Source organism: Haliotis rufescens, unplaced genomic scaffold (genome assembly GCF_023055435.1).
Source record: "Haliotis rufescens isolate VD_foot unplaced genomic scaffold, xgHalRufe1.0.p SCAF_12, whole genome shotgun sequence".
Taxonomy (NCBI): Eukaryota; Metazoa; Mollusca; class Gastropoda; order Lepetellida; family Haliotidae; genus Haliotis; species Haliotis rufescens.
Window position 1 is genome coordinate 24,958,844 of NW_025963802.1, and position 19,232 is coordinate 24,978,075.

At 39.4% G+C, this 19,232-nt stretch overlaps 1 protein-coding gene across 7 annotated transcripts in view; it reads right to left on the bottom strand.

The window, feature by feature from the left end:
- The window catches only part of LOC124113358 (prominin-1-like), a 589,013-nt gene that overhangs the window by 54,927 nt on the left and 514,854 nt on the right, over nucleotides 1-19,232 (bottom strand). For 6 of the 7 annotated variants that reach the window (XM_046473653.2, XM_046473656.2, XM_048393445.1 and 3 more), the window contains one exon: nucleotides 15,293-15,310. The exons of the other annotated variant lie outside the window; for it this stretch is intronic. In XM_046473653.2, the coding sequence (XP_046329609.2) occupies nucleotides 15,293-15,310 (18 nt within the window). The remainder of the gene's footprint in view (nucleotides 1-15,292; nucleotides 15,311-19,232) is intronic. 7 annotated transcript variants of the gene reach the window in all.

Here is a 19,232-nt window from a genome sequence, read left to right on the forward strand (position 1 = left end):
GAGGAGAGGAGAGGAGAGGAGATATACTAGAGAGTCGTTTCATAAAAAAATAATACAGTTGGATGTTTAAACACAGGAGAAGAGATGATCAGTTTATTAATTGAACAAACAATTAGTTTCTTAGTTGATATGGGTTATGATACCGATGGGTTTAGAGGAGAGTCGTTTCTTAAGAATACATACAGTATGTATTTGATGGTATATATAAAGAGTGCAACTCAAATAGCCAAGTGCTCAGCAAACCACTAACCAAACCCAAAATTCTCCATCCATCGAAAAAAATCGACAGAGTAATCACTAAACTCCAAACAGGACACACCAACCTAAATAACCACCTAAAAAAAATTAAAAAACACACTACAGGTAACTGCCCACACTGCAAACAACCAGAAACCCCAGAACACGCACTCATCCACTGCACACACTACCTAACACATCGAACCGCATTACAAACCACCCTCAATCTAAACAAGGCTCTAACTCTAGAAGCAATACTAAACCCACAAAATAAACTAGAAAACTTCAAGGCCTTAGGCGTATTCTTAATAAAAACGGAACTAATAAAACGCATCTAAAAACACAATAACCTACCAAATCAAAATCACATAAACAAACAAACATCCACCATACCCAGCTCCCTTAGTTCTCCTCCCCAATCCCATCGGCATCTATTCCAAATCTCAAAATTCCCCAATTCTATATAAGCAACCCCTAAAACCCCCCTCTTGGGTTGCACAGACCACCTTCGCCCCTTTCGGAAACACATTAAATGGCCTGGCCGGGCCCGTGTGCGAAATACGCATCAGTCGGAAAGCGCACGTTAAATCTCCAAAGTAAGTAAGTAAGTAAGTGAGTGCAACTTATTTATCTATGTCCAAAATGGCTGTAGAATGTATAGAATATAGAATGTATTTATGTATTTACCATTATATTTTAAGATGTAAGTTATTGTTGTTTTTGCAGAAATTATAATGTACATCTATGAGTATTAAAGTATTAGAGTTATTAAATTTGTTAAATGTAAAGTACTATTGTGCAACTATACTATACTTCAGCATCTAATAAACTACTACTGTAATTACGGTATACGCATTTCTGTATTTTTCTTGTAATTTTAGAGTCCCGGTGTAGCAATATCCCGTGTTTACTGTAGCTTGACCAGTCTTACTGTAGCTTCACGAAAGCGAAGAGATTTTAGAGTTGATTATGGCTAGGTTTCGCTCTTCCAGCCCAGAACCGTGTGTCAGTAGTTACAAATTAAATAGCTAGGATAGGGTTAGCCAACTTAGGGTTTGAAAAATTCATAAAAAAATGGAAAATTAATAAAAACAATTTTCTTTCTTTGGACTGCACCCCTTCATATGACAGATTATATGTACTAAGTTTGAGATGAATCCACTGAATAGTTTGAGAGAAATCGCGAGGACAAAGTTTTCAGACGGACGTTAGGGTTTGAAAATTTCATAAAAAAATTGAAAATTAATAAAAACAATTTTTGTCATTTTGTCGGGGGTATAAAAAAAGTTAGGTTGTGATGACCAACCATATTTGGGATCAACAGTGAATGCTATTCTAAGGTTTTCAACTACTGTATATGAAATTTTAAAATGTGTAACCTTTAACACTATCTATTAGGGCTGACAGAGCTTTTTGATCTGGTGTGGCTGGTGCGACAGCTAGGACTTGTTTAACTGGTAGTCTTGGTAGATCTGGTGGTAGGCCTGGTGTAGCTGGAGCGAGTAGTAGGACTGGTGTGGTTGGTGAGGAAGATGTCATGTGGAGTGTGTCTTTTCAAATTTGATCCATGGTATGCGTTGCGAAGCACTTGGCCATTCTTCAAACTCTTCAACTTAAAGGGGCACTGATCTAACGCAATTCCCTGGACTGGTTGTTGCCTTTGTTATTGTTTTTTTCCCCGTGAGTACCCGGATGATACGCAACGCAACTGAGCGTGACCAGAGACTGGGCTACCGTCTGCAAGGACAGCTAAATAAACTTGGAGGCTGGAGGCAATATTTGTTTTACGCATTTTTGCATAAACACTGATTGGTTAACTGTGATCTATAAAGATTTCGACAAAGGGCGCATGTTAATTAATTTCTTCAGCCTAAACAAACAGACAAAAAGAACGGCGGAGCTTATCTGATGTTGTCATTTGGAAATACCCCAGATGATTATAGTTTAATACTAAAATAAGTATCCACGCATTGAAAGCACTTTCGAATTTCGGATTGCGTCGATAATACGATTACTACTCCCTTGTTGTCATCCACGTTTTCTCTTTTTAACCATACACTTGTGTATTTGTCGTCATTCACTTGATGCTCAGTTAATGAATTTATTACAGGTACAATTAGTGGTAGCACTACTTAGATTACCTGACAAAGGTTCCCATTTGGCATTTATTGTGTCTGGGGTAATTATTCAATCTAAATCCAGGTTTGAAGTGAGGTGAAATGTGTGTTATGTAATATGCACGTGGCAGCCCAGCAAGAGGTGAATGATCAGTTGATTTACATTTTTTTGTAAATCAACGGATCGTTCCTAGTCATCAAAGGATTAACGGAAAATACGTTGATTGATTAATCACTGTTATCTTGCACAGTGGATATGTCAAAAGTGAGTGTTTACATGTCTAGGTTTACTAAAACGAAGGGAATACACTCATATCATGGCGTGAAGTGCCGATGTAAAAACAACAAAGTTGGTTCAAAGGGTTAACCGATAATACGTTGATTGACTAATCATTGTTATGTATCTATCACTCAATGGATTTTTTAGGAACAGTGAACGTTATGAAAATAGTTGTCACGTGGGCTTTCTCAGCCGACCATTGAGACTTGACACATATGTGAAACACCTGAAACAATCCAAGTGATCAGTTGAGAAACGAACACGGGTTATAATATCCTGAACCGATATATATCTTTTAAAATATTTGGTTGTTACAGAGACACGTGACATCGAATAAGTTTCTTTGTACAGCTGCAGACGAGTAGGATATTGTTCCTTTGTGTGGATATTCACGGATACATTCCTCGACCAAGGAAGCTGCCTAAAATTTATACACATAAATTTGGTAGGTTGCAATAATGGTATTTGAAATTTGGTTTTCCTTCATTTGAACCGTTTCGTTCTTGTTTCTCTACATCTTGGTTGGGAAATTCTTCAATGCGCGATAGACGTTCTTTTCACAGGTCTTTTCCTTTGTAAGCGTGTATATATTACCGTCAATTTGTAAAATGTGATTCTCTCAGGCAATTTATAAAATGTGTAAATATTTCAGTCATTTTGACTAAAAAATCTGTCCAGATTGATTAAGATGATCAAAAGGGCCTACAAACATCACAACAGATTATTATGTAGGATTAGAAGCCAAACAAAATAGAAATGTACTTTTCAACGTAACATTTTCAGTCTCTTGGTGATGACATTAAACATCAAAATGTTTGGAATTCGTTATCATAATGATACAGATGGAAATGTTTTTCAGTCACTTTGTAAAATAACTGAATATTTAGACGTTTAATAAATTTGAAAATGTTACACATTTTGACAGTAAAAAAATATACACACTATTAAAAAGCAATGCTCAGGTGAAATATTTACTTTGTGTTGCAAGTCAAAATAGTGTAAACGAAAATCGCAAAATTACTAAGAAAGTGACTTATCAAAACTTCGTCACCATTACCGATGCTACCCACAAATATACCTACATTTCCTTATTATCTCGAAAATTGTGTTTCATTTTGTTGATCAATGTGACCATACGCCCTTATTACTACCCATAAAAGTGAGGTCAGCAGAGGTCGCGAACTAGTCTAGATTTCTGCTATACATCCGGGTACTCACTGGGAAAAAACAATAACAAAGGCAACAACCAGTCCCGGGGAATTGCGTTAGATCAGTGCCCCTTTAACACGTCCCTTGCCAAGCACTTGATGAACTTCATATGATCCAAAGAACCTTGGATCAAGCTTAGCTCCAATTCTGTTGAGTCAACGTGAATTCTTCAGGTAGACTCTTGTCCCTAGCTCCAACTCATGATGACTGTTGAGTAGCTTGTCATGTTGTTCCTTCTGAATCTTCTTGGCCTTTGTAATGTTGTTGCTGACTTTTGATGTGATGTTTTGTCGCAGGTTCTGCATGGCTTGGAGAAAATCGTCACTGATCACATCTTCTTTTGGTGTTGGAGAGTCCTAAATGTCCATTGGTAGTTTTGCCTTTCTGATGTACATGCATTCAAATGGAGTCATCTTGGTTGATGCATGTACAGATGTATGGTGGGCAAACAGAACTCCAGGTATAAAAACATCCCAGTTGTCTCCACGGTCGTTGACAAGCTTTGAGAGGACATTCTAAAGGGTCCTGTTGTCTTGCTCTCGTTGTCCATTGGTCTGAGGATGGTATGGTGAACTGAATCTGTGCTGTTTCCAGCTTGGTCATAAGATTGTCAATTATAGTGTTGATGAATTCTCTACCTTGATCAAAATGTCAAAGCAGCCTAGTCTGCACACGGTCTTGTGTAGGAAGTCAGCCACAGAATCTGCAGACTTATCAGACTTATCCACTTGGAGAAGTGATTGGTGACAGCAACAATGTAGCGACACATTTCTGTAAGAAATTACCTTTCCAGTAAAACTTTGCTGCAATTTTCTGATAGCTCCTCTCTGTAGCGAAGTGACCACCAGTGGTGGGGTTGACATGACAGGCCTCCAGTACTCCCTTAAATCTTCGTTGTGGCAACACTTCCTTGGCGTAGTGGAACAAGGTTCCATTCTGTGCTGTGTAAGGCTTGGCAACTTGTCTGAACTTGGACTTGGCATTGGTACAAAAATCACCCTTGAGCTTGTAGATCTCCTCTGGATAGCTGTGGTCAGATTTGGTCAGGTACCTCAAGACGTCGTCATAAACTTGATCATCCATAATTCAAAGTGGATAAAATTTGTACCTTTGCCTTTATATATATAGTCTCACATGCAAAAGAAACGCAAGTCGAGTATGCAGTATACATGTTATTTATTTTCAACAGTAAAGACAAGAAATACTAATTGGGCAAGATTGACAAAAATTTGACTGAAGACAGTTTAATGGATTAAAAGGCAGATGACATAATTGTTTTTTTCAAATGTTAAGGGCTTACACAGTTTCGGGTCAATACCCAAAATGTCAGTCAATACCTGGTGTGATAACCATTAGCATTGATCACTGCCACACATCTCCTGTACATTGAGTGGATCAGACGATTTGTGAAGTCCCTAGGGATCCTCCTGCACACATCCAGAGCAGCTGTGCGTGGTTCATTGGCAGTTGTAGGGACTGGGCGCACATTGTGCAGACGCCTTTGAACCTCATCCCTCAAGTGTTCAATGGGGTTCAGATCAGGACTCAGGGCTGGCCACGGTAGAACATGGATGTTGTGTTGTTGCAGAAAGGCCATGGTAGCTCTGGCAACATGGAGACGAGCGTTGTCCTGCTGGAAAATGTGTTGTTGATGTTGCGCAAGAAATGGAACAACGTGGGGTCTGATCACTTGGTCAATATACCGCTGAGCATTGACGCCGTATCCCCCACCTTGACCAACATTCAGAAAGCACCAAGGTCTAAGTCTCTCAGTAAGTCCAATCCCTGCCCATATCATGACGCAAGGTCCACCCCATGGATCCCTTTCCACAACGTTTCTGGCAGCGAAACGATCACCTCGACGCCGCCAAATTCTGACTCTTCCGTCTGCATGGGAGACACAAAAGCGACTTTCATCATAGAAGATGACACGCCTCCACTCACGATGATGCCAATTGCGATGACCCTATGCCCACTGAAGTCGTGCTTGATGCCGTGGTTGGAGAACAGGACGACGTGCTGGTCGGCGACATCTGAGGTTGTTGGAATGGAAACGTCGGTGTCCCGGCTAATGTGTCGATTATGTGTTCCTATGGTCTGTCGAGCACTTTCACTTGCAGTTAGGAACGGATGTCGCTGGTGTTGACGGGTAATCTGACGATCTTGTCAAGGTGTGGTGACCCTAGGACGACTGCTCCGAGGAAGGTCATCTGTGGTCTGTGTAGCATTGTATCGATGCAGGAGACGGTAAATTGTGGTTATGTTAACGTTGAAATGACTCTCCAGCTTCCAAAAGTCCGATAGCCTGGTTTCTCTGAATTTGAGTTAACCGTGGCATTGTTGACCAAGGAGTGGTAGGTCCAAGAATCGGCCACAGTTTTATACCCACTACAGTTCGTGCATTTTCGATTTCACGAGAAATGGGTGCATGATACCCACATATTCATTGAAATGGTGCGTTTTGGCGATTCGTTTTTTATGCTGCAACCAAAAATATTGATAATACCATCAGGCTTCACTACATGCTAAAACTCGTATCAATTTATGGTTCCGTGTTTGTTACCTATTTGCTTAAAAGCCACTTGCGTTTCTTTTGCGTGTGAGTATACATGTGTATAACCTATTCAAATGAGTCACATTCTCATCTCACATGTGAGATTTCTTTAATTATGATTAGTGTTTGGAAAAACTGGTGCTCCTACCTTTGTCTTCTCAATTTAAATAACAGGATATGCATGTTTTAAAACTAATTAGATGTGTACTGAATAGGCATTTAATCAGATGGCAATGTTTTTACAGCAATTGACCAGGAGAGATCAAGACTGAGTTAGATGCATCCCCCAAAAGAAAACTTCATGTACATTCATGAAATAAAAATGTTTAAATCGAACAGGGCTGCAGGGAGGAGCTCCCAGACTACACCCCAGGGTAGATTCTGGGAACTCCCAGATTATACCCCCTGGGGATAGATTCTGGGAAAGGGGGGTTGATTCTGGGAAGTCCCCAAAATCTACCCTGGGGCAGTCCCAGAATCTTCCCGGGTATACTCTGAAGGGAGGTAGATTTTGGCACCTTACACCGGGGTAGAATGTGTCGACAGCACCCCATTGCTTGTCATAAGAGGTGACAAAATTGGGCAACCAATTTGTGGTGGGTTGCGCCAATGTCAGTGGGGGATGGTAATTTGGTGGTTGTGGACACAGTGGAGACTGGAACTGATGTTCCTTTTGCATAACACACCACTTCTATCCTTATTTCACCTAGATAGGTGTTAGAACCATGCCCTGTTCATAGACAACATAGTTTGAAAAATATTACAGCAATTTCTTTCAAATATAGATATTTCTTCATTTAGTAACAGCAGCTATTCATGTCTCTATTTCTTGAATATAACACCCATGTAGCCCTGGTGTTGCAGGCTGGCTTCCCCTGTGTCACTGTCCCTGTTGATACTTGAAGGTGGGTGGGGAGCAGCGTGCTGAATGGTGTTATTCCAACCATGTCTCAAAACAATTCTTCTGGTTCAGCAAAACACTACAAACATCGACGTGTTGATGCTTCGTCATCTGATGAAGATGTATGGCCAGGATTTGTTGTCATTGCTCTTGCTGAAAAAAACACACACTACAATTTAAACCTTTAGCAATCTCTAAGGCCATCCAAGGTGTCTGCGGAGGCGTAAAGAATGTCACATGCCTTCAAGGCGACTCAATCCTTGTGGAGTGTGCATGGCTTCAACAATCAGTTAACATTCTGTTTTTGCAGTTTGTTAACACCAAGCTTGTTGTCTCGGTGCATAGGACACTGAACTCTGCTCAGGGAATTATCAGAGACTATGCTCGTTGTCTACCTGACATGAGTGAAGAGGAAATCACAGCTGAGTTGAAAGTCACTGATGTCAAGCGGTTTGTTTATAAAGAAACAATATGAAACAACCAGGAAAACCAATACAATAAAATATATTAAGACGGTTACTGTACTTCAACATCAGAGTGGAGGTCTACATACCTTATCCATTCCAGTATTACTAATGCCAAAAGTTTGGACATGGTACCAAGGTTTGCCATAACAATGCAGCATGCTTCCGCTGTGGTGTTCATGAGAGCTCAGAGTGCACATGCACCATCAAGTGTGCCATCTGCAGTGGTGAGCACATCGTCCACATCATGTCCACATTTTCTTCAGGAATCGAAAAACTTAAAAACTACACATACAAATAACACCTCAATCCAAGAAGCAAAAATGTTAGTTCCAAAAATGTGTAGTTCAAACTTCATCCCCAAAAATATATTCATCTTTGATTTCCAAGTATTTACTTTTCTATAGATTTGTCAATTACAGACTCAGGTATGTCTTTGAATGGTTGGTCCAAGATGACCTTTGAGGAAGTGACCATTTCCCTACCATTTTAAAGTATGTGACCCCATCTGACATTTCCAGTTCTCTTTATGCCAATATGACGTCACTACCGGTCTATATGGGGTCATCTATGATGCCTGAACAGTATTGGATATATACAATGAACATCTGACTAAAGTAGAGGTGAGTGAAGGTGTTGTGAAAAGCTCACTGGCATCCTACAACGGAAACAAGCCCATGGCACTAGACTTGAAGCCAAAGCTGGGATCTCATGCGCTGAACACGAGTTCAGAATAGGAGGGGCATCCTGTCCTTCAATAATTAAAATAATTCAGCAAAGAAATGGCCAGCTTGACAATCCCATCATGGGAAATATATGCATTTGAATAATACTATACGCACATATCCGACTCCGAAACACAGGGTCACAGGTAAAAAAGGTATGGTGACAAGTGATGCTGTTAAGGTCTATGGGATCCATGTGGTTCTTATGCGATTTAATGTCTAATGGAACCAAAACACTGGTATGAGGTTAGGATGTGGATATGGCGATGTCATGGTGTTGCTAACGGTACTTAGACAGGTAGGTTGACTTCAATAAACCACCGACGATGAGCTCTGCATGCTTAATGGTTATGGTGGCAGAACCCAGGGGCTTTTGTGAATTCTGTGCAGTTCCCTTGTCGATAATGAAAATGACATGCTACTCGTAGAATCTGGAACAGGGTCCCGTGACGTGTGAGCAGCAGAGTCTGTGCAGCGTCTGTACAGTGGCTGGGATGGTCCAGTAAAGAAAGACAACTTGTTAGTCACTGAGGGGTCCATAAGGTAGCCAGGATGCATAGAGTGATGGTTTTGAGTAGCGCATAGAGATTGGCGGTCAAGAACCTTGGCTGGGTAAGGCATGGTTACTGTCTTGTTGAGGCCATGCTGTGTGCACCGTCGCATGTTCTGTGCAGTTTTGTTAGTGGTTAACAATAGACCAGACTCGTCCTTTGACTGTCCCCTTTACATCTTCTTGACAGGGTGTGTGGTCTGAGCGTGTTTCAAACAGGGACTCCATAGCCCACTTCTGTTTGGACAATTCTTCCAATGTCCTTATATTGTTGCAACCCGGAATAGTAGGTCGTGTGTTTGATACAAATTTTAACTTTCTGAGTAGAGGAAGTCAGTCGTCATGCTGAAGTTTTGGAAAATTGTCTGAAGCATATGGAATGGAAAAATGTCATTCCACATAATCCTGATTGGAGTCTGTAGGGGGAAGGAGACCCCTGGGCAGGAGCCATGTGGATACTGAGAGTCCACGTATTCAAGAAGATCCACGTGTTCCCTGTGAGGGTCGTCTTCTATCATGACTTGACCCGTGAAGATTCCGGGGTAGAATAGGTCTTCAGCAACCAATGCTTGTCGTAAAAGGCGATTAACGGGATTGGGTGGTCAGACTCGCTGACTTGGTTGATGCATGTCATCGATTCCAATTGCTTGGATCGATGCTCATGATCGATTATTTACAGACCGCCGTCATATAGCTGAGTGCGGCGTTAAACAACAAACCAACCAACCAACCAACCAACCAATCTATCATGACTTAGGTAATAGAGTGTCACAGGGAGGCTGTAATGTAATCTTGTGCATAACAGAATCCAGACGACTTGGATGATCAACTGTGAACATGCACGGAGTATCACCGTAGTGAAAACCGTACAGTGATGAGTTAGTGCGATGGTCACATGGATAACCAGATAATCCAGTGACGGTCAGGGAACCTGAGCGATCTTTAGCCCATTTATATATATTGTATCGTTGTCTCATAGTAAGACATTTTTTTGTTCTATAACAAGTTTTAAGTTAATTTGTGATATATTGCTAGATATTATACTGTTCTTTCAAAGACATTTTTTTTAAGAAGTGAGTGCCATTGAATAACTTGCTTAAGTCACAATATGGCTGAAATATGGCCTACATGATTTTTAATTTGAACTCACTCACAAGAACATTGCAAGGATATTTTATTTTAATACTTTAAGTATTAATGTGTATTGAATGAATAACTGCCATCTAAGCGTTTTTTACAGTTTTTATATTTTTAAGCATTAAGCATTATTACAAAACCTATGTTCATATTGAATGCCCATGATACGAGGGCTGGTCAAAAAGTTCTAAGCCTAACAAACAAAACCAACAATTAATTTTATTTGTCCATGTAATCTCCCTGCTTTTCAATACAATTCTCATATTGATGGTGAAGCTTTACAATTCCAGTCTGGAATATTTCTGAAGCCACCCTCAATTACCCATTCACAGTAGCTTTGAGGTCATCGTTATCATCATAGCGCTTTCCATGAAGTTGTTCTTCCAGTTTAGGAAACAGGTGGAAATGATTTGGTGCCATGTCTGGCAAGTATGGAGACTGAAGAAGCTCTTCGAACCCACAATGTCGCACATCACCCTTTACAAGTCGACAGGTGTGAGAAGAGGCATTCTTATGAAAAAGTACTCGAAACAGTCAGCATTCCTCACCGCTTTTCTTTGATAGAATCTCTCTGGGGATGAAGCAAATCTGCAAAGTAGGCACTGGTAATAGTCTTTTGACTTTCTACGTAATCAACAAGGATCACACCCTTTGCATCACAGAATACAGTGCCCATAACTTTCGTCACTGATCTTGACGACTTGAATTTCTTTGGTACCAGAGAAGTGGAATTGTGCCATTCCATGGATAGTGGTAGACCCATGTTTCATCACCTGTGTCTTCCTCAAGTTACCAATGGTAATAAGTCTATCTGACAGTATAAGTTTTTCTATCTCATTTATTGAATCTTCATTGATTGAAGTTGAGGGACGTCCAGAACTGGGGTCATCAAGTTTTGTTCTCCCAGCCTTAAACATAGCTGCCCAACATATAACAGTGGAAAGCTAGGGCACTTGTGACACGCTGTAATGAATTTCGTTGGGAGTACTGTTCTCTAAAGTCAAAAACTTGATTCTCATTCTTAACCATTTCTGTGTCCATTTGTAGCCCTATCACATTCAACTGACTGTCACTACTATACAAAGCGCTTCAACAGACCAAATACACTTGCAATGAACTATTCAAACAATGTACTACATTGACTAGTTCACTTTGTTGGCCCATAGTTGAAAGTTAGTCAGGCTGAGATCTTTTGACCAGATCTCGTATAACACAAAAACATATATGGTTTCAATATCAATATTTGTGAAGGAATAGTTTGGTTCCTTGTGATCAAAATAGTATGAAATATACTGTCATTATCCACAGTAAATTCCCACCAAGTGAGGTGAGTTATAATGGATTAGTTCCAACCATAGCAGTTACGCCTCTTTTTTTTATGAGGGGCGGTCGGGTAGCCGAGTGGTCACTGCGTTCCCTCGTCACGCCGAAGACCCAGGTTCGATTCCCGACATGGGTACAATGGGTGAAGCCCATTTGTGGTGCCGTGATATTGCTGGAATATTGCTAAAAGCGGTGTAAAACCATACTCACTCACTCACTTTTCTTTATGCATGCATATACCCACTGTCGTCTTTTGACATCACAGAGGAAAATCAATTTCCTTCATGTACAGCAAGCTATTTTTTTTATCAAATGTATAATGTTATTTATATGAATACAAATCCATTTCAAAAAGTTTAATATTTACAATTAAAGTTACAGCATCGGCTAGAAAATTTAATGTTCTACATCCCTATATCCTTTTAAAGTCGGAGGAACATCTAGTGGCACACAAGCACTTTTCAGATCTTATGTTAATATTCAGCAGAAGTTGACGGGTCAAATATAGTCCTGGCTTCTTACCTCAGAAATAGCCGATCGTGTTCAGATAGAGGCAGGTTAGTTTCGTAACTGCCTTTACAGTCAAACCTTTGTCAGGAAATATTGTCTCTGTAACCTGTAAGATTCCTCTTGAGGTCAGATAACTTCACATACTCCTGTCATAAACCGGTCATGTAAGTTCCAATATATGCTGCATGTTGGTTGCTCAAAAAAGAAAAAAGAAGTGGCACGGTTTGTAGTTAGCCATTGAAGATGAATTGGAATCTAAGTTCTCTTCATCCCTTTGGTCTGAGTCCAGTCTTGGTTAGTAGGTGTGACCTGTGAGCTGTGTCCAAGCTGGAAACTATGTCCAGGTTAGGAGTATTGCGCTGACTTGATCCCATTAGGCACATAATAGTCAAGGGTCTGATTGTGACCTCAATCAAGTCGACACACCCAGGTTGTGTAACTGCAATGACTATGGTGGCCTGTTGTCCATTGTGGGTAACTGTTCTGGGAGCACACTATTCCTTGCTTAGCCATGCAGTGACTGACGACTGTGAAGCAGAGTCCTCAAGTGGTCTCTGTTCCATGTCACCAGGGGTCATTTGCTGTCTATAGTTGCATCCCTTGAGCACACCCAAAACCTATGATTGTGGTTTTTAATCCCAGCCCACCCTGATTATGTTTCTAGGTTTGTGTCCACAATACACCTGCTAATGGGTTTCATCAAAGGGGTAAATATTTGAGACCTGCATCACTTCTGGCTTCCTCCAACATGAAACTGACATGCCTTGATGTGACTGGAATACTCTTAAAAGCAGCAGAAAACCCAATGCATTCACTCACTGCATGTCACCTGGTGACAATACAAGTTTCCCCCCCTCCTCAGCCTGCAGTGGATAAAAGTTCTGAGTCCAGTCTTCCAACTTCAGCAACCCGGCATTACTGTGCGGTGCCCATGCTGGTGTCCGTCATAATCTAGTTCTAGGATTGTCTTACTGAGTCTCAGGATGGAGTTCTTTACTTAATAGCCATGAGCATGCCTCCACCGTCTTCTTAGCCGCTTCCTTCCTTTCGTCCAGGCGAAAAAAACTATTATGAAAGGGATGTACACTGGGAGCACCTGGCATTGTCTGTACACTACTTAGATCAGCACTTCTCCCAGGACGAGTGATGGTCTACAGCGATCTCAGTGTCCACTCTTCTTACAAGCTGACGAAGGAGATGCCATCTAGCAGCTAAGTATCCACGATAAAAACTATCTAGTTTTATGAGAACATGTTAAATTGAAGATAGAATTACAGTACGACAACAAGCTAACATGCTATTACAAATTTTGTAGTTGACACAAGCACATGAAATGTGGGTAGCAAGATACTATTGAAAATTTGAACATTTTATAGTAAGATAATGACCAAAATACAGGATTTCTGGCTATGATATAACAGAAGATTTGTTATGTAAGAATTATGGTATATTCAATATTTTGGCTATGAGGCGATTGTGCAGGCCATACAAATAATACTAACAAAAAAACTATTGTACAAATTTAGGTGAAATTATTGGTAGGAGCAAGCATGTGAAGTTTCTTCTTTATTGGATAAGTGGTTTCTCAGATGATGTTTACAATCAGAGGAAAAACATTTGACAGAAATCAGAGCATGTTCAAGGACCAGGTCTTGATATAGCTAGGTGTCCCGGGACCAGACAAAAACATCCTGACTGAGGCTCACTTGACTTTCAGTCATATGAGCTAAAAGGGAACAAAATATCTTTACAGTGTACTTTACATACTCAACAACAAAAGTTCCTGTGACACCAATATTTTAGTGTATTTTTCAAACAAGTAAAGCTTGGTTTTCAATATTGTAGTACATGTATGGAATCAAGTCACAAAAACGCAACTGCTACAGAAAAGCATGCATTCCTTCCAAAAGTTGACTTTTATGCAAGCCCCATGCATTTCACTACCCAAGAATGGGTATAAAAACATGTGCATTAATGGGATTCCATATGCATTGTTTAGCATTGTGCTGACAACCACTCTGAAAAACAACAAAATTACGCAATTATTCAACATTACGAAATGAGTGTCTGCAAGCAATTGGTATGCTTGAAGCAGGATCAAGTCAACGTGATGTTGCAAGACAATTTAACGTCCACAGAAACACCATTTGGTGTTGATGGCAACGTTGGCAATAGACGAATGCAGTCAGAGACCATCCTCGGAGTGGCAGGCCACGCGTAACCAATAATCGACAAGACAACTGGATTCGAACAACACACCTACAAAATCGATTCCAACCAGCAACAGTGACTGCAAGAAGCATCCGTGGCCTTCGATGAATATCTTCACGAACCATACGTCGTCACCTCAGATGTGCAGAGATTGTCGCCAGAAGACCCGCCAGACGTCCCGCCAGACGTCCCATTTTGATAGGAAACCACGGTCAAGCACGTCTACAGTGGTACAGACAGCGTCTAAGCTGGATGGCCATGCAGTGGGGACAAGTTCTATTCACTGACGAGTCTCGTTTTCACCTCAGCCACAGCGATGGACGGATTCGAGTGTACTGACGTCGAGGTGAACGTTACGTCAATCATTGTGTCATGGTTCGGGGGCAGCAGCATTATGGTATGGGGTCAGCAAGACAGGGGACCCGTTTGATAGTGGTAGAGGGAAATCTCAATGGACAGCGCTACCGCAACGGATCATCGGCCCTGTTGTTCTACCGTTTTTGCGTCGTCATGGCCCAGGTATTACCTTTCAACATGACAACGCCAGGCCTCATATTGCCCGACTTGTTCAGGATTCTCTTTAGCAAAACAACGTGAATGTCATCCCCTGCCCGGCTCGCTCCCCTGATCTCTCACCAATCGAGCTAATGTGGGATGAGATGGATCAACGCCTTCGACGTCAACCACGTGTTCCACAGACACTCCAGGAACTTAGAAACATGCACCAGCAGATATGGACAGATATCCCAAAGGACTTTGTGCGACGCGTGGTCCATTCCATGAGATGAAGATGTGTTGCTTGCCACGCAACCAGAGGTGGACACACACGCTATTGATTTGTAAATTGACATTTTGACATGTTCATGTTTTTTAATGAAATCACGCATTTTCTGAAGTCAGTGTGGCAAATTAAACCATTTGAACACTTACAGGATTCTTTTACCTGTTGCAAACTGAAATTGTTTCAGATTTAGTAAAAAACATAACTTTGCATTAAATCACGTTCAATGTCACAGGAACTTTTGTTGTTCAGTATACTTATAGATAGTAAAGATTTGTAAGTGTATAACATACCTGTGTATAGTTTTGGACCTGAAACAAAACAGTTGTAGGTGTTTGTACTACTCATTTTCAATATATGACACATATACTCATTCATCAACACTTACCCCCTTTCCATAACCTGCAAAGATGACTTGTTCCCCATCAGACAATGTTATGTGTGAAAACATGACAAACCAACATTACAAAGTACATGGATAACAGAATTGTGCAGTATGAATTACAGTTGGTAATACAGATGGTGTCATGCACAGTGAGTGATTTAAATCACTGACTTGCATCAGCTAATGTTCACATTCAGCTAACGTCTGTCTCATTACAGCGACACATTTTTCCATAGAGTTTTATCTTTGTCTATACATTTGGCTTTCCAATTTTTATGTGTCAGGTGTTAAGAGGTGGTAATATAATTGAGTAAATGAAATAGACACTAGTTTCAAAACAATATATATATTTAAATGTAAATAATTAACTTTTAACATAAAAAATTGTGCTAACATTTCAGTCTATTGGCAATGTTTTAATAGTTGTTGAAATTATATAAGCTTGATTAAAGCTCTGCACGCTAACGTCGAACCCATTCGACAGAGGTGTCACTTCCCGTGCATCTAATGTCGAACCAATCGACAGGCGAATAGCATAACGACACCCCAAAATAAAACTCGCCATATATATTTACCAAGAAGGCTTTGCGTAACATTTAAATTACGTATGACATGCATAAATGCTTAGCTTGCTCAATAGCAAAACTTTCAGTCATTTATATACCTCAAAAAGAAAATATCGCGAGTTAAAAAAGTTTCGGCCAAACTTCTCGGCACACAACTACCAGAAACGGCCATTGTTGACTTTTGGCACTTCACGTTGAGCAGCATGCAGTCTGATATTTTCTTCATAATTTCATCATTTTTCCTATTCGATCATAAATTTTTTTGTTTGCTGTCGAAAGGAAAACACTCATATTCCTTAATTTCTAAAAATTAGCAACTTTCGGTGTAACTAATTGTAAACAAAAACAATCTGAATCGTAATATCATCGATTGGATGGAACTTGTACGATCATGGCAACGGCGGTAAACAAACAACTCAACATGCATAGTTATCCCGTTAGACTATTACAATCATTTTGTTACATCTTACTTTATTTTCTAGAATTATTGACACGTATGTATAAATCTTTGTAAAAAAACTATTTTTTTTAAAGAGTTTGCAAATGATTTCGTTTGATAAACTTTCGGACACATTGACAAGCCAACAAACGTCAGTGATACGTTTGGGCGTGGCCTAACTCGCGATTTGTTGAGTTGAACAAAGTCAACATACACTGCGAAAAATGACAAATATTGGATGATACGCAAAATCTGAACTGATACACATTCTAGGTAAACCATTCAATAGCGAAATAATGCAGTTTACGAGAAATAATCAAAATGCTTGCAATTTTAGCTATCATTTCTGAAACCGGAAGCACGTACCGCATGTGACACATGGAAGCAAAATATGCAAAAGTTGGTAAGCTATCATAAAGAAATTCCGAAAATAGATTCAAATTCAAAAGAAAATACATGATTTACTATTTTTCGTCAACTATGTACTATTTATTGATCGGGAGAGCAGTCTTCACTCCTATTTGTTTCATATTTCTTCGTGATTGTCGCCATCAAATGTGTAAGTCTAAATCCGAAACCGTAATGGATTTCACGCTCGATGATTATAATTTTAAAATATTTTTTTAAAACGAACGCAACGGTGAGCGATATAACGTATTGATATGCCATAATAATAACAACATAATATTGTTATTGGTCTCACATTACAAAAAAAGAACAATTTAAAATATTAAAGATGTTGTTGAAAACTTTATGAGAACCTCCCGTCCTCTGAACCGATTAAAATTTTGGTACATGACGAGGTAGTGTAAATATATATAGATATGTGATTTTGTACCCAAAACAAATTAAATTGTACCCAAAATACTTTGTGAATTTGTACCTAAGAAAATAAGACAATAGATCTATAATTATATTTATGTATATATTTCATGTAGATTAACAGAACACATAATACAATATTTCATCAAGTTCATAATATGATGATGACTGTGATCCTTGAAATTGATTGTTTAGTTTTGAGAGAAATTGACGTCTTGTCACTGAAGAAAAGGCCAGTTAAGTTGGTTAAACCTAAGTTAGAATGTATTGTTTTGATAGGAAAGTGATATTATGTTAAGTTTAAGACACCAAAATTAATGTATATCTTTGAAATAATTCTAGGTAGATATACAAAATCACATACCCATTAGGGTACCAAATCACTAGAAATTTTGGGCACAAAAGTCACCACTGTACATTTCAACTGGTTTTCGTGAATGAATGGGATAAAAAAAATTCGTCTGAATGATTCCTTTTTTCACTTTAAGACAAAAATTTGTTTTACATAACAAAACAGGCAGATCTATGCGGATCACGCTTTATCCTAAAAATATGTAAAAATGTGAAAAATAGGACACCTCAGAAATGAGGGCTTATAAAGTTGTAATTCTACCTAACTTGTCACATGGTTTGACTTAGGTCTATCTAAGAAAAGTCCTTATGAAAATCATTTTTTAAATCTTTTTTATGACACTGACATTTCTGGCACTTAGACAAAGAGTATTCAAGGAAAGACAGATATCTTTATATTTCTTTCTTCATGATGACAGGGGGACTTTTATACACACCAGCTGAGGAAGTTGTGATACTGTGATTGCATACAAAGGAAAAACAGGTTGGAAGCAGTACCTGTATGTATAAAATAGACCACATAAGGTGAGTAGTATAAGTAATGGTGATTCTGGCTCACTTCCACTGGAGCCGGATTTATATACCTATACCACCACTACAGGTGGCATTTTTTATGCAAAAATGATGATGCGATTCAATGATAATCATGAGATTAAGTTAAATTGGCTCTAGCTCACTACCACCTGGAGTCAATCGATGCTTCCATTAGTACAAAAACGATGATGAGATACCCAACATTTTTACTAAGTTCTTCGTTCATTTTACAAGTAGACCAGACTATATACTCTTCTTGGTAATTGATGACCGTATTTGGTTGGTTTGACATCACTGATATAATATATACCTTGTGGTAATTCTTTCCTTTTAATAATTTTGTCCCTGAACATAAATGTTTTGATAGCTTTTTCGAGTTCTTTTTTTTTTGCTTTGTAATTCTCCATTATTATATATTTATGTAAGCATTTGTCTAAATGTGATCTAATGATAGTAAGCAATCTATTTTTAATCTCCAACCAGTTCTTTGGTTTTGGCACGGAATAATTGATGCTCTTGTTGCCTCCCCTGTTCTATAAACTTTTTTTTCTCATCTTCGCTAATACCACTGGTCTTACGAGATTTTGATCGAATCTCCTGCTTCATTACGTTGTATTTGGTGAGTTCCGACAGCACTAAACAAAACTCCTCCTCGGAGATCTTACAATCAGCCATTGCTGTTGAAATATGATCCTCAATGCTGTTCAACTTTGCTTCGGCGAGTATCCGAATATTATCGTGTTTTAATGCTTTCTTTTGCAACCTACGAGAAATGAATTTTATCGTTATTCCTGCCAGTCCTGAGACTCTGGCAGCTATTTCCATACCAAGTACGATAGGCGCGGCGATTATAGTTGATAATAAACCAACACCGGCTACACCGAGTCCCATGCCAGCTGTCGCAAGCGCGGTGTCAACTCCGTCCAGAGCATTCACAGCTCTGCGATACTTTTTATACAATCCAAGTCTAAACTCCCTCTCCTTTTCTATTCGATGTTTTATGTCGCTTATTTGATGTAATGGAAATCCATCAACAGTATCCATCTTTTCATCGAGCGCCGGATATAAACTCATAGTGTATATTACGGTCATATAATAGTCTTTAATTGATCTTGCTTAAATGTTTTGAGAGTATA